Genomic DNA, 16090 nt, shown 5'->3' on the forward strand with positions numbered 1-16090 from the left:
CTCTTTGAAGCGAACAAAAGAACGAATCTGGAAACCAAGTGACAGCGCAGAAAAGAGAAAGAGGCACAAACACAACCTCAACCACCACCAACCTTTCAGTGTCCTCAATGCCCCCGAGTTTTCAGAGCTAGAATTGGGCTCATCAGCCATCCGATGTGACCGGAAGGAACGAAATACTCAGTTGCGAGGACTTGCTGACGACAACAGTTTCTATAATGCAGTATATGATATGGATAATATGGCTTCTGTGATGCAAATTTATTTTAAGAGGAACAAAAAGACTTTGAGGAACTGAAGAAAAAAAAAATCACATCTCGGAGCTGGAATAACTTCTTTATATTTGATTTATATTGAATATATTTTTGTTAATTTACTGTCTTTAAAACTGACTTTGTCTGTTATCTTTATGTATAAATGACATGATTAAGGTCATGTCTTTTTGGCGAGTTTGTGATGATGCACAACGCTAAACTGGTAGTTATAGCTGAGCTCCAGACTGAAGAGAATATGGTAATGCATTGACCTGATTTTTGATGGCTTTTGTGACCGTACGATGTCCGTCCATACGTATGAACAACGTATGTGTACCACTACAGGGAATCCGATTCATAAGTGCAAGGCAAAGTATCTTAAAACACTTTGCCACCAGACAACGAAATTTGCATCTTCACTTCCATAAGAAAGATGGGTTTTTATCCAGCACTGATGTGGGATTATTTACTGACACATTTTACACTCACTGGGAGTGTATACATATATATATAGGCCATTTTATTAGGTACACACATCCACCTGCTGTTTGATGCAGTTCTCTAATCAGCCGATCCCTTGACAGCAGCACGATGCAGAAAATCATACAGATACAAATCAAGAGCTTCAGTTAATGCTCACTTCAAACATCAGAACGGGAAAAATTGTCATCTCAAAGTGTGACTTTCTTTCACTGTGGCATGGGTGTTGGTTTGAGCCAGATGGACTGGTTTGAGTATTTCAGAAACTGCTGATCTCCTGGGGTTTTCACACACAACAGTCTCGAGAGTTTACACAGAATGGTGCAAAAAACAAACAAACAAAAAAACACAATGAGTGAGCGACAGTTCTGTGGGCGGAAACAAACGCCTTGTTGATAAGAGAGGTCAGAGGAAAATGGCCAGATTGGTTCGAGCTGCCAAGAAGGATATAGCAACTCATAGCAACTCTTTACAACCGTGGTGAGCAGAAAAGCATCTCAGCATGCAACAGCAGAAGAGCACACTGGGTTCCACTCCTGCAGCCGAGAACAGGCATCTTAGGCTCAAGAAGAAGTTCCTGTTCAAGTGGCCGGTGAGTGTATAACAAGATACTATGCTTGTTTTTAAAGTTTAAGTTATTAATTTTGCTTTCAAATGCTAATTTCGTTTTCGTATGAAACATTATTGTAACTGAACTAGCAGCATCCTTATCAGTGCAGTAGACAATCTTTACCTTCTCACTAGAATAACAAAAAAAAAAAAAATCACAGCCGCAAGCAATAAATTAACACGAGAATTAGGGATGGGAACTGATAAGATTTTTACGATTTCGATTCCATTTTCGATTCTGCTTAACGATTCGGTTCTTTATCGATTCTCTTATCGATTCTCATTTGAAAAAAGAGGAGAACAAACAGGTCGATTAGCATCAACTTTGTTTAGTTTAGGAGTAACACAGATTCACCAGCCCGAAGCGTGTCAAAAACGTGACATTCATTTAAAAGTATCGCATGCTGTGTGCGCAAATGTTTTTGCATATTACTTGTGTTCCCTCCCGACGATGTAATATCTACTTTGCAATGGCTGCAGGTCGCCCGGTTGTCATCTTTCCTTGAAAAATGCAGCCAAACTTTTGAGTGTTTAAACCGCTTGGTTGCCATGTTTACTGCTTACTGCATGTCGCTACGCACGTTGTGTAACTTGCGTAATATACATGACGTTAGTTGTGCCCGCTGGAATCGATAAGGGAATCGTTAGCAAATCTGGCAAACGATTCCATGGAATTGAAACACTGGGAACCAGTTCTCAACAAGAACCGGTTTTCGATTCCCATTCCTAACGAGAATCACTCAGTATATCCCAAATATTTGAATATAAACATATTTATTGTGTCTCTGTGTGAATTTTCATTTAAGGAGAATGATTATTAATATGCACTCAGAGATGTAGGTGTACTAAGATGTACTTTTTTTAAACATGGAGCCAGTTCTGCTCTCGTGGACTTGCTGCTCCAAATGGCTTTGGCTGTTTCTGAGCTGCTTTGAACAGTGCTCTACAAACACAGTTTGTTCTTATGACAGTGATAATTCTCCAGATTCAGCATTTGTTTGAGAGTGCACTGATCAGCAGCGAGAGGAGAGAGATACAGGACGTGCCTGTGCAGAGGCTTGATGTGCTCCAGGTCTGTGATCTTCATGAATGACTTGTGGAAGTAGTGCAGCTGCAGGATGCAGGCCAACAAGAAGAAGCCAGGGATCAGGATACTGGTGAACAACTCGGACAGCTTAAACGTCTCGAGGCCGATATCTGCAAGTCTGGAGGGCAGAAACATGTCCGTGACGCACACTGACAAGTATATATCCACAAGAAAATACACTCTGACACACACACACACACACACACACACACACACACACACACACACACACATTCAAACAAATGCTCTTGCGCACACACATACAACACGCCAAATACCTCAAGGACACCTGTGTAAATGTATGACATCAATTTCCTTATGGCCGTGTACACAACAATCTTTCAACACTTCCCTCACACACAGGCACAAGTCCAACATCTGTCCCACTAGTGGCAGCGAACTAAGAACTATTGTTTGGACATGCAAATAAGGATAAATAGCGTACTGATCCTCTGTGAAGCCAGTGAAGTTCTTCCAGTAGTCTGGGAAGTCCTCAAACTGGTAGGTATAGATAGCAATGAGCACCAACATGGTGTAGGCCACCACCAACCACCAGAATGGCTTTAGTAGCCTCCTCCATAGAGAGTAGTACAGCTGGAGAGAGAGAGAGAGAGAGGGGTATCGATAATAATAATAATAAAAATAAACAACGTTACCAGGCAAAACAAACCTCGGCCAGTAGCATTTATTTTAGCGTTATAACAACTGATTCAATCTCACAAGTGTGGTCTCTGTTCTTTCAAGTTCACTAATACTAATGAGAATGTTTCATTTCATAAGTGTAGTGTAAAGACTCTAAGTATCTGCCAAAAAGCTAAAAAAAAAAAAAAAAACCTTACAAAACTTTTTGACTTTTCAGAAGGACGAAACAAAAGCTGTGATAATCAAAAGGTAAATTTTCTTAAAATAAAACACCACTTATCTGATACCGAATCAGTAGCCTTGGCGAACCACGAGGTGAATTTCGTTTCTCTTTTAATCTGCTGATTAGCTTCCGATACTACGAAGTTATAACGAGGTTTCTCTTATTTCGTTTCTAGTTCTGATCAGTTCCGAAGTTTATCAAGAAATAGAACGGGTAATCGAACTTGATCAGGCTAAGTGCTGATTGGTTACAAACGCTGTGTCCGAAATCACTCACTCGTTCACTACGGCCTACTCACTATATAGGGAATTACTACAGTATATACTGTAGAGGACTATATATCGAACTCATTAATTAAATGATAAAACTACTTCTTTGCCGCGGTACTACTTTTCATGATGCATTGTGAGACACGTTGAGTGCACAATATAGGGTGTAATAATGCTTACTATACATTCGGACAGCACTACAAAATGGCGATCTGACTGTATAGTCCAATATGTAGTGAGCAGGGAGTGATTTGGGACACTGGGACACCATTTGCACCAAAAACGATTTTGACCTTTTTGGTGACCTTGACTGGATGACCCTCAAAATGTTGGAGGTTCTATTTAAGACCAATGCCCATTTATCCTGAAAGTTTGATGAAGATTGGTCCAACCATTTTCCCATAATGTTGCTAACAAAAAAACAACAACAAAAATACAAAGAAACCCCACTGAAAACAATACCTCACCCCCTGGTGGACTCCGTCCTGGGCGAGGAGATAATAATAATAATAATAATAATAATAGTAGTAGTCAAAGTCACTCCCATGCCAGGACTTGGTCTTCCCAGACAGTCTCCTGCCCCAGTACTAACCAGGCCCTTAAGGTGCATCTAGCCATCAGCCTCTTGCCTATTACACAGCTAGGGTTACCGTTGGGGACTAGTCCTCTGGTAAACGTGAGAATTTGACTCCCTACTGTTTGAATCCTATCTGTATTGCAGCTATCTGTATTTTCAAGAAGCTGCAATCATATCAGCTAAGTCTGCTAGTGCTTGCTTACTTAATGTTAGTGTTTGCTTAACTTTGAACAGAACAATAAACAATGTGGCCTGGTTAGTGCACTGATGTAATCAATCATCAGGATGTGTGGTTTTGGAGGTCAGGGTTTACCTGGTAGAGGCACATGCAGAGCAGAAACAGCAGCATGTAGATGATCTTGTAGCCCACCAGCCTCCCGGCGAAGCTGACCATGATGAACATTCCTCCACAAACGTAGATCCAATACTTAGCATAAAGACTCATCACCACCCTTCCTAGCAGCTTTAGGATGGACTCGTCATGGCCCATGCTCTCTAGAGAGAGAGAGAGAGAGAGAGAGGTGTACACAAAGACAGTGGCGTGCACAGATAGACACGAGGTGGTGCTCAAGCACCTGCCCCTCTGCCCTCTGTCCAAAAAAGTGCCCTTTTGAAATTTTTTTTTTTCAGTTTACTGAGGCCAATGTCGACATGATCTTTTAGAAAAGCCGCGGCATTAAAAGCGTGTGTGAAAATAATGTCCCGATGTGTGCCCCCTCCGCACACACACCGGACCTCTGTCTCTCTTGCTCTGTCACGTGAACAAGCGTGCAGTGCATTCAATGTGAGGTTGCAGCAGCATAGCGTCCTGGAAGCCACGGCCTTGTCGTAGCGCAGACAACACATCGGGCAGTCAGTCAGCTCTTCCCCTGCCCCACCAGCCAGGTAACACATGAATCGAGTGAAAATGTATTGTTTGCCCTCTAAGCCCAAGCTGTAATTATTTTGTCGTGAAGTAGCCCGTCGCATACAGAAACAACTGCACATGGCAGCCTTTGCCAGCTTATTTGCTCCCTTTCCATATGGAGAAACAAACTGAACAACATTTTAAATGTAGCCTAAACCATTGAGGCAACCCCACTCTCCATCAATTCCGACCTGTTTTTATAACATGATTAAGAATATCACGTTATGCTAGTATGCACGCCGTTATGCAAATAAAGGAGAGCTCTGTTGAGCCCATTGAGTGTGTATATTTCGTTACAAATTTTATGATGATCTCACGGAAATCTGTGAATAAACACAGTCTTGAGACTCAAGTCAGTGACGGGAAGATCAGACTTTCAGACTTTATCAGACTTTTTAAAGATGGAACTACAGAAAAATACCCAAAACTTTGATATGATTATGAACACAAGAGGAGGGTTAAATCTCAGACTTTTATAATAAGGTGTTCCACATGCGCAAAAAAGTGCCCTTTTTCCCCCCAGAGCACTTGCCCCCCAAAATGTCTGTGCACGCCACTGCACAAAGAGTTCCTCCATGTTCACATTTTGAAATGGTTACATTGGACGACCGCAAGAAGGAGAGCTTATTGAATTTTTTATCATCGTCGACATGAATAAAAAAACAAAAAACCCCTCAAAACTTTCTACAGCATCAAGGAACCAGCTGGAGATTTGAGCTTCAGTCTTTTTTACGCCTCTGTTCATTACAGGAGTGAGTATGAGACGGTGTGGAGTGTGATTCAGCCGCCTTTCCTACCTCCAGTAGTGACCTCTTCAAGTGGGACGCTCTGCTTCTTCTTTTTCCCAAACTTATCCTTTACTGAGTGACGTAAAAGCAGCCAGAATGTCAGCGTGAACAGCAGCTGAGCAAGAGATGGAGAAAAAAAAGCACTTCTTATACATCAAATTTATAAAGGACATCACTAGGCATTAATGATTGATGATCACTCGACATTTATGGGCGGCAGAAATTCTTGCCTCACAGCAAGAAGGTTCCGGGTTTGAACCTCATAGGCGATGAGGGCCTTTCTGTGTGGAGTTTGCATGGTCTCCCTGTGTCTGTGTGGGTTTGCTCCGGGTGCTCCGGTTTCCCCCACAATCCAAAGACATGCAGGTTAGGTAAAATACCCAGCCACTGGGGTTGCACAAGCCAGTGCATACCGAGTGCTGGTCCCAAACCCAGGCAGACTGGGGAGGGTTGCGTCAGGAAGGGCATCTGGTGTAAAATCTATGCCAAATCAAACATGTGGAACAGATCTGCTGTGGCGATCCCGAACAAACAGAAGCAGGCAAAAGAAGACATTCATAGCTGAGCCATTACCAAGGGCCTGCTTCCTCCTTATGGGTAAAATGAACCTCGGGCTTTCTCTGTCATTACTTTCAGAGTAAAGAGCCCTCACCCTAACCATACAGTAGATCACACTGTAATTTCTATTGACCATGGCTCTACTGATGGAGAACATTTCTAACATTTACAGAGCAAAGACTTTGTGACCAAGAATATCTCCTTTCCTATGCAAGTTACTGGTCCTAAGAATATTATTCATTTATACAGCCAGCAGATTTGTTCAATCTTAGTTGGTTCAATCAGAAAGAGCTTAACTTATTAGGTGTAACCAAACTGACATTTTCAAGGTAACACTTCTCAACCCAAATCTGCAAAATCCTTTAAATCTCATCTCATTATCTGTAGCCGCTTTATCCTTCTACAGGGTCGCAGGCAAGCTGGAGCCTATCCCAGCTGACTACGGGCAAAAGGCGGGGTACACCCTGGACAAGTCGCCAGGTCATCACAGGGCTGACACATAGACACAGACAACCATTCACACTCACATTCACACCTACGGTCAATTTAGAGCTACCAGTTAACCTAACCTGCATGTCTTTGGACTGTGGGGGAAACCGGAGCACCTGGAGGAAACCCACGCGGACACGGGGAGAACATGCAAACTCCGCACAGAAAGGCCCTCGGCGGCCACGGGGCTCGAACCCAGACCTTCTTGCTGTGAGGCGACAGCGCTAACCACTACACCACCGTGCCTCCCCCCTTTAAATTGTTCAAAAAAAATATTCATTGAACGATATAAACAAGTCCATCCATCCATCCATTATCTGTAACCGCTTTTCCTGTGCAGGGTCGCGGGCAAGCTGGAGCCTATCTCAGCTGACTATGGGCGAGAGGCGGGGTACACCCTGGACAAGTTGCCAGATCATCGCAGGGCTGATACATAGAGACAAACAACCATTCACACTCACATTCACACCCATGGTCAATTTAGAGTCACCAGTTAACCTAACCTGCATGTCTTTGGACTGTGTGGGAAACCGGAGCACCCGGAGGAAACCCACACAGACACGGGGAGAACATGCAAACTCCACACAGAAAGGCCCCCCATCAGCTACTGGGCTCGAACCCAGAACCTTCTTGCTGTGAGGCGACAGTGCTAACCACTACACCACTGTGCCACCTATAAGAAGTCTCAACTGAAAACTAGAAACCTTTTTTTTTTTTTAAACCCCTGACCTCCATCAGACCTGCTCCTTTTGGTCTGCTGTCTCCCCTTCCTCTCTCCCCCTCTGAACACTTGCTCGTGGTAAAACAATTCAACTAAGATAATCTGAAACTCCAGGCGCACATAATAAATCATTACATCATTAAATTCTATGTATTCAATTGAACTGATAACGTTTTCCCACCAGGTCGGCTTTTCACAGAGCTGCTGGCACTGAAAAGAGTTTTCATACTATCGCATAATCAAGAAAGTTAAGGCTTTGCAGCTTCAAAAGACAACCGTTAATAAAAACAAGACTCATTTATATAAAAATAAATAAATAAATAAAATAAAAATTATCTAATCAAGGTAACTTTTCTTTAGCAGTAAGCTAATAAACAACCACAAATGAGAGCGGACTTTCAATATTTATTAGACTTTATTATATCTTGCCACAAGTCAACATGTTAGCCAGGCAGTTTAACTTGCGTATTTACGATTGCAGCCCATCCATATCCCACATGAGCTGTGATTAAAAAGTAAGCGTGATTATAGAGTGCGTGCCACAGAAATGAAAAACGGTAACCTTCCAATTTGCTCAGCGCTCTGAACACCAAGTCTGTGTGTTCACACTTTCAGTCACAACAGACGCATGTTTATGAAGAAACGGCTCTATCAACATTAAGGCATTAAGAGAAAAAAAACCCTTTTCGTGGGCTCACTGGAACAATGATGATTAGATTATTGAATAAGAAATTGTACCAAATATTTGAAAGTTGACACTTGTAAGGGACATGGGTTTGGAGTTTAGCGGGTTGACGTTCTCAGATTAAAGGAGAACTGAAGGCAAATTCTATTGATCAAAATTCTATTTATCTCATTTTATTAAATATAGGAATGCATTTTTGATAGCTATTTTGTCACTGCTATGGCAAGTTATGAGTGTTTGAAATATGCTCTGTAATATATCAGTCCATACAGGGCTGCTTGAAAGTTTGTGAACCCTTTAGAATTTTCTATATTTCTGCATAAATATGATCTAAACCATCATCAGATTTTCACACAAGTCCTAAAAGTAGATAAAGAGAACCCAGTTAAACAAATAAGACAACAATATTGTACTTGGTCATTTATTTATTGAGGAAAATGATCCAATATTACATATCTGTGAGTGGCAAAAGTATGTGAACCTTTGCTTTCAGTATCTGGTGTGACCCCCTTGTGCAGGAATAACTGCAACTAAACGTTTCCGGTAACTGTTGATCAGTCCTACACACCGGCTTGGAGGAATTTTAGCCCATTCCTCCGTACAGAACAGCTTCAACTCTGGGATGTTGGTGGGTTTCCTCACATGAACTGCTCGCTTCAGGTCCTTCCACAACATTTCAATTGGATTAAGGTCAGGACTTTGACTTGGCCATTCCAAAACATTAACTTTATTCTTCTTTAACCATTCTTTGGTAGAACGACTTGTGTGCTTTGGCTCGTTGTCTTGCTGCATGACCCACCTTCTCTTGAGATTCAGTTCATGGACAGATGTCCTGACATTTTCCTTTAAAATTCGCTGGTATAATTCAGAATTCATTGTTCCATCAACGATGGCAAGCCGTCCTGGCCCAGATGCAGCAAAACAGGCCCAAACCATGATACTACCACCACCATGTTTCACAGATGGGATAAGGTTCTTATGCTGGAATGCAGTGTTTTCCTTTCTCCAAACATAACGCTTCTCATTTAAACCAAAAAGTTCTATTTTGGTCTCATCCGTTCACAAAACATTTTTCCAATAGCCTTCTGGCTTGTCCACGTGATCTTTAGCAAACTGCAGACGAGCAGCAATGTTCTTTTTGGAGAGCAGTGGCTTTCTCCTTGCAACCCTGCCATGCACACCATTGTTGTTCAGTGCTCTCCTGATGGTGGACTCCTGAACATGAACATTAGCCAATGTGAGAGAGGCCTTCAGTTGCTTAGAAGTTACCCTGGGGTCCTTTATGACCTCGCCGACTATTACATGCCTTGCTCTTGGAGTGATCTTTGTTGGTCGACCACTCCTGGGGAGGGTAACAATGGTCTTGAATTTCCTCCATTTGGACACAATCTGTCTGACTGTGGATTGGTGGAGTCCAAACTCTTTTAGAGATGGTTTTGTAACCTTTTCCAGCCTGATGAGCATCAACAACACTTTTTCTGATGTCCTCAGAAATCTCCTTTGTTCGTGCCATGATACACTTCCACAAACGTGTTGTGAAGATCAGACTTTGATAGATCCCTGTTCTTTAAATAAAACAGGGTGCCCACTCACACCTGATCCCATTGATTGAAAACACCTGACTCTAATTTCACCTTCAAATTAACTGCTAATCCTAGAGGTTCACATACTTTTATCATTCACAGATATGCAATATTGGATCATTTTCCTCAATAAATAAATGACCAAATATAATATTTTGTCTCATTTGTTTAACTGGGTTCTCTTTATCTACTTTTAGGACTTGTGTGAAAATCTGATGTTTTATGCAGAAATATAGAAAATTCTAAAGGGTTCACAAACTTTCAAGCACCACTGTATGTCAAAGCAATGGCCATAAATGAGATTCGTTGAGACCTGTGCAAGACGTCGTAGGATGAAAGTGAAATGTACAGCGGAAATCGAAGTGACCAAATCTGCCAACGTTGTCAAAAGACACGCGCGCCCTCTTTCGAATGCTGACGTAATCAAGCCGGAAGTTTTGTTTGTTTTGATAGCAATTAGGGAAGTTTGAAAAAAGTAGGTAGTAATCGTCATTTAAACTCGTTTTTGTGCAATATTTCGTTTGGAAAACAGTTTTCAAAATGGCGGCACTGACACCTGGCTGACACGTCACGTTTCGAAGTCTCACACAAGTCTCGTGAAGATTGCGCAGATAAGCGACGCCTGCCGTGGACCAAACGAATTAAACTCAACACGGCTAAAAACCGAATAGACCGATAAGTATAATATTTAATTGCAATTAGTTGCCAATACGAGTCATGATATAAGGTTACTAAAACCGAAAACGTAATTGAATAACACGTTAATTAAGAAATAAAGCAAGTTTAAAAATGACTTCAGTTCTCCTCTAAACCTTTCTGGAGGAAGTTTTTTTTTCCTTTCTTTTCTTTTTTTTTTGCTCATCTGAATGTGCAGACTGGACAAAGTTTGAAAATTTTCACTCTGACAGTTTTGCCAAATTGTTTTAAGAACCAGAGGAAGCTGAAAATCTCATTACAAAACCTGAGTTAGTTCTGAATCTGTGGCAGGCAGGCGTTAGAAAGATACGAGTCATAAAATAAAAAAGATCAAGTTATAATACGCAAATCTAGTCCATGCAACATTGGTAGAGGTCTGAAGGTTTGAGGGTATTTTTAATAGAATCTAAATATCTTGCTGTGGGAAAGAGAGGAGGTGCTTCTGTACCTTTTTTCGTCTTTTTTTTTTTTTTTACTACCACCTTCTAGTAATTTATAGCTTATATATAAAAAAGTTTGGGTGATTTTACTCCCTCCTTGTAGGTTTTAATTGTTGATGAATAAGCCGTATGGTTCCTGGCTGTCTGAAGGCACACAATAATCAGTGTGGTATGGAGAGAAACGTGGTGCTACATGCATGAGAGTGTACTGCGGTTACTCCGACATGAACAGTACTACTATTCATGTGTATGAGTCATTTGTGATGAAAGTCCCTGCAGCACAGTAAACTGATTTCTCACCATGGCTCCCAGGCGTAGGCAGGGATAAGGCTCTCGATCAAGGCCCATCTGTCTCAGGCTCATGGAGCCCAAGTGCTTTGGCAGTTCGGGCTCCAGGTCTATGGCCCAGACGTAGTGCAGGCTGCACAGGCTGAGGCCATACAGCAGAATGAAGGGTGAGCAGAGCATAGCAAAGTGGCGGCGTGCTCGCAGCATCCAGATCACACATGCCCATAAGAGCAGCACAAACGTCAACCAGCTGTGGTAGGTGATACTCCATACCTGCATAGATATATTTATATAGCCGTCATAACTCCCCAAATGCACATAGACTATTAATGTGCGGGCCAGTCTCAGAAAATGTGAGAAATTCAGTTTTAAACATGTTTGTTTTTTCTCTAAAACCATTAATCCTGGCCCTCTATTATACATTTATTTTAAGATTTTAAGAAAGAATTTAACAGAGCAGATAAAAAAAAACAGGACAACTTGTCCGCATTTGCAAAAATTTTATTTAGCCTAAATACAGTATACCAACATGTCATGACCACTTTTTGTGTAAATGAGAATTAGTGAAATTTGAATGAAAATAATTCCTTTGTTTTTAATTTTATTTTCACTTTTCTTTCTGAAATATTGCCTCTATACCTTCACTTTTTATTGTGGAAAATATCATGATCTTTGCTTTGACGGTTTTTGGTGTACAGCCTAAATATATGTGCAAGAATGTGTACTTTCTTGATGTCTTTACCGTTACCCAAATGGTAAAATCATGCTGTAATTCAGGGCTTTGACAATAGAGGGCAGTGCAGCTACATGAAGGACCAGGATGTTGAGCAGACATTTTGAAAAAAAAAAAAAAATCACTGGTACATGAATGTTGGAATCCAGGATACTGATCAGGTAAATATGAAACTTTGAGATGTCAGGGAAATGAACTCTTTGCCGTTACCCCCAAATGATAAAGATAATGGTGCTGCATGTTGAAAAAGTTTAGTTAGCCAAGTAGCAAGTTAGGACGGGATAATAAATGCATAATTTGCTTATCTTTTTTTCTGTACTCAGTGACCCAAAAATGCCATGAGATGTCTTTACTGTTACTCTATAGGGTAACGGTAAAGACAAAATGTTTAATTCCTGAATGACTATTTCTTAGAAATATGTATGGCTTGGTCTAATAGGCCACAGCAGTTCAGTTAAGAGAGTGCTGAGACAGATTTGGTTACTGGTTCTGTTCAAGTTTTACTGAGGCAGTGCAGTGATTTTTGTCAGCTGAAGTAGTTACTGAGATTGTGGCCTTTAGCTTCTTTTGGCCAAGCTTTTTCATAATGTATTTTTACAGAGGGGCATGGATGGCATAAGTTGTCATATGGATCACTCTATTTACTAACTGCAGGTGACAATGCAGTACCACCCGTTCCCCCTACAAACTATTTGAATTGTACCCACTTTCCTCATCTACTGTCACTATTGTTGAGGAACCCCCCAGTTGATTATATTGTATCATCCATTCTGACTGTGTGGGGAACTTTGCTCCAGCTGAACTGTCAATCAAACCATGTCCGAATGTCGGATGAAATTTTATATACACAATCCTTTCAGCAACGAAAATTAGGTTGCAGAAGTTAAAATACTACTTGGATGTTTTTTTTCCCCAAAGTGCCGAAACAGGCTTGTAGTACTCGAGTCCGACTCGTGCCCCAATTTTAAGGACTTGTGACTTGACTTGGACTTGAGCACTGATTACTCAGACTTGGACTCGTGCATTAACTGCACTCGGACTCATAAATTGGAGACGAGAACTTGGATTTTTTCTTTATTTTTTGTAACATGCCAAAATAATTTGGCAGAAGATATTTATAGCTACATTAATTTTTATACTAATTTTGTTCAAGAGAATGCACATTCACCTGTTCATACGTCATGTTCAGGAACAAACTAACATTACTGGCGCTAAAATGCCTGGAGAGAAGCCCCTAGGATTGTCCGCTTTGCTTATACAGACTTCTCGTGCAGTGGGAAAAAATGCACTGCTATGTGTTCCATATGTAGAAGAACTATCGAGGAGATGACAAGGACAACCTCGAACTACAATTGTCATTTGGCAAGACTCCACCCAGAGAAGGAAGTGACACGCTATGTTCATTGCTCTGTTGATAGTGGGCGGGGCTTGCTGAGCGATGAACTAGCTAGTGTTAACCCTCTCTCATGTTATTTGCCCTGTTGATAGTGGGCGGGGCTTGCTGAGCGATGAACAAGCTTTTTATCTGTAGCCTATTAACTAAAATGGGGCAGTCGAGCAGTAACGTTAGTCCAACACAGTAGCAGAGACGCTTTCACATAAAGGCAGCAACAGTCACCATCAAATGGTTTGGTTGGAGTCTTGTTCTCGGACTCGACTCGGATCAATAGTGGACTCGACTCGAAATTTTCTTTAATGACTTGGACTTGAACACTGGGGACTCGAGACTGGTCTCAGACTCAAGGTTTAGTACTACACTGGTACAAAACAAAAATGAATGGCCTAAAAAGAATTAAAATATATATCTGCTTGAGCCTAATGATGTATTATTTTCATAAATGGGCCTAAACAATGGTTGGTGATAAAGGCAACTGGATTCCAAAAAAGACCCTTATGGCCAAACACAGAGAAAGGCTATACCAAGATCCTAGAAAGAGTTGGTCAAAGGCATGTTCATCTATATGACTGGCCTGCTCATGATGACATCTGTAGAAGAGGAAAGATTTGTTCTTACCAAAGTGAATTTGAATGGTCAACCACCATTTGAGCTTGATCAAAATCAGCTTTAGCACTATTTGATGGTGTAGGGAGGACTAATTCACTATTTCTGATGTATCAAAACCATATTTTGAGGTTTAAAGATGTTATTGTTTAAGATTTTCATTGTTGAGACCTGAGAAAGTTATCAATGTTTGAGTTCATTTCATAACAGCTCAGAATAACCTTTGAACTGTCAATGGTGTTAGGATTTATTTCAATGACACTGAGTTCAGGTCTTTGTTGTTGCACCCAAAATGTTATTGTTTTAGAGTTTAAGAAGTACTGTTTAAACATTTGAAGTTTTCACGTTACTCAATCTATAAATGTTTGACAATTTCTAAAATTTTTATGAACTTACTCTTTTGTCATTTTTAAACATTTATTTTAAAGTTTGCTCAACTGGACCAAACGTGTCTCTTAGTTCGCGATCAATGCAAATGAATATTAGTTTAGATGGATTAAAGTTTCTGTGAAGTTGTTGAATCTTTGAGGTTTATTTTGAACATTTGGTAAGGTAATGGTAAAGACAGTACCTGTGTCTTTACTGTTACCCTAAGTAACAGTAAAGACAACAACTGGGCATTATTTTTTCATAATAATGATGTCTCTTGCTTTGTGAATTCATGAAATATGCTATTTGTCTCGTAAATATATTTACCAGGATTGTAACTAAAATTAGTGTATACAACATTTTTTAAAATGTCTTTACCGTTACTCATCGCATTTTCTGAGAATGGCCCGTGCATGTAACACTAATAAACAACAAGCTTGAGTTCTAACATACACAGTACTATGCAAAAGTCTCAGGCACCTTTTTTTTTCCAGACAAACTTTGTTATAGATTTCTATTTTATGACTTCTACATTATCAAGTCAGTACAAAAACATTTTAGAGTTCCAAACGTTTGTACCGTAATTTTCCGGTACAAAATCTCATCTCATCTCATTATCTCTAGCCGCTTTATCCTGTTCTACAGGGTCGCAGGCAAGCTGGAGCCTATCTCAGCTGACTACGGGCGAAAGGCGGGGTACACCCTGGACAAGTCGCCAGGTCATCACAGGGCTGACACATAGACACAGACAACTATTCACACTCACATTCACACCTACGGTCAATTTAGAGTCACCAGTTAACCTAACCTGCATGTCTTTGGACTGTGGGGGAAACCGGAGCACCCGGAGGAAACCCACGCGGACACGGGGAGAACATGCAAACTCCGCACAGAAAGGCCCTCGCCAGCCACGGGGCTCGAACCTGGACCTTCTTGCTGTGAGGCGACAGCGCTAACCACTACACCACCATGCCGCCCCGGTACAAAATTACAGGAAAAAAAGTTTGTATCTGAGCAGCATATTACATAAGAGAGCACTTTTCAGATTAAAAAAGAAAACATAATGAAGGCTGCTGGGTTTTGGTGCAAAATTTAGAAGCGAGTGTGACAGTCAAAGTGTCCAGAAGAACTGGGGCTGGTTTTGTAAGATGCTCAGTAAAACTTACAGCTCATCTCATCTCATTATCTGTAGCCGCTTTATCCTTCTACAGGGTCGCAGGCAAGCTGGAGCCTATCCCAGCTGACTACGGGCGAAAGGCGGGGTACACCCTGGACAAGTCGCCAGGTCATCACAGGGCTGACACATAGACACAGACAACCATTCACACTCACATTCACACCTACGGTCAATTTAGAGTCACCAGTTAACCTAACCTGCATGTCTTTGGACTGTGGGGGAAACCGGAGCACCCGGAGGAAACCCACACGGACACGGGGAGAACATGCAAACTCCGCACAGAAAGGCCCTCGCCGGCCACGGGGCTCGAACTCGGACCTTCTTGCTATGAGGCGACAGCGCTAACCACTACACCACCGTGCCGCCCACCTACAGCTCATTTCTTTATAAAACTACACTCACTACCTGAGACTACTTTTTTTTTTTTAAATAAAGGGTCGTCTCACACCAAATGTTGACTTTGTTATATTGATGTATTATGGCTTACTGCTGTTTATAGTTTTTGTTTTGTTTTTA

The 16090-nt window shown here is 41.2% G+C and overlaps 1 protein-coding gene across 1 annotated transcript in view; it reads right to left on the reverse strand.

The window, feature by feature from the left end:
• The window catches only part of piezo1 (piezo-type mechanosensitive ion channel component 1), a 353209-nt gene that overhangs the window by 74856 nt on the left and 262263 nt on the right, over positions 1-16090 (reverse strand). The window contains exons 12-16 of the mRNA XM_060911720.1: positions 11306-11566; positions 5843-5948; positions 4452-4633; positions 2873-3021; positions 2387-2545 (exon numbers count right to left, since the gene is read on the reverse strand). Of these exons, the coding sequence (XP_060767703.1) occupies positions 2387-2545; positions 2873-3021; positions 4452-4633; positions 5843-5948; positions 11306-11566 (857 nt within the window). The remainder of the gene's footprint in view (positions 1-2386; positions 2546-2872; positions 3022-4451; positions 4634-5842; positions 5949-11305; positions 11567-16090) is intronic.

This window comes from Neoarius graeffei, chromosome 27, assembly GCF_027579695.1.
Source record: "Neoarius graeffei isolate fNeoGra1 chromosome 27, fNeoGra1.pri, whole genome shotgun sequence".
Taxonomy (NCBI): domain Eukaryota; kingdom Metazoa; phylum Chordata; class Actinopteri; order Siluriformes; family Ariidae; genus Neoarius; species Neoarius graeffei.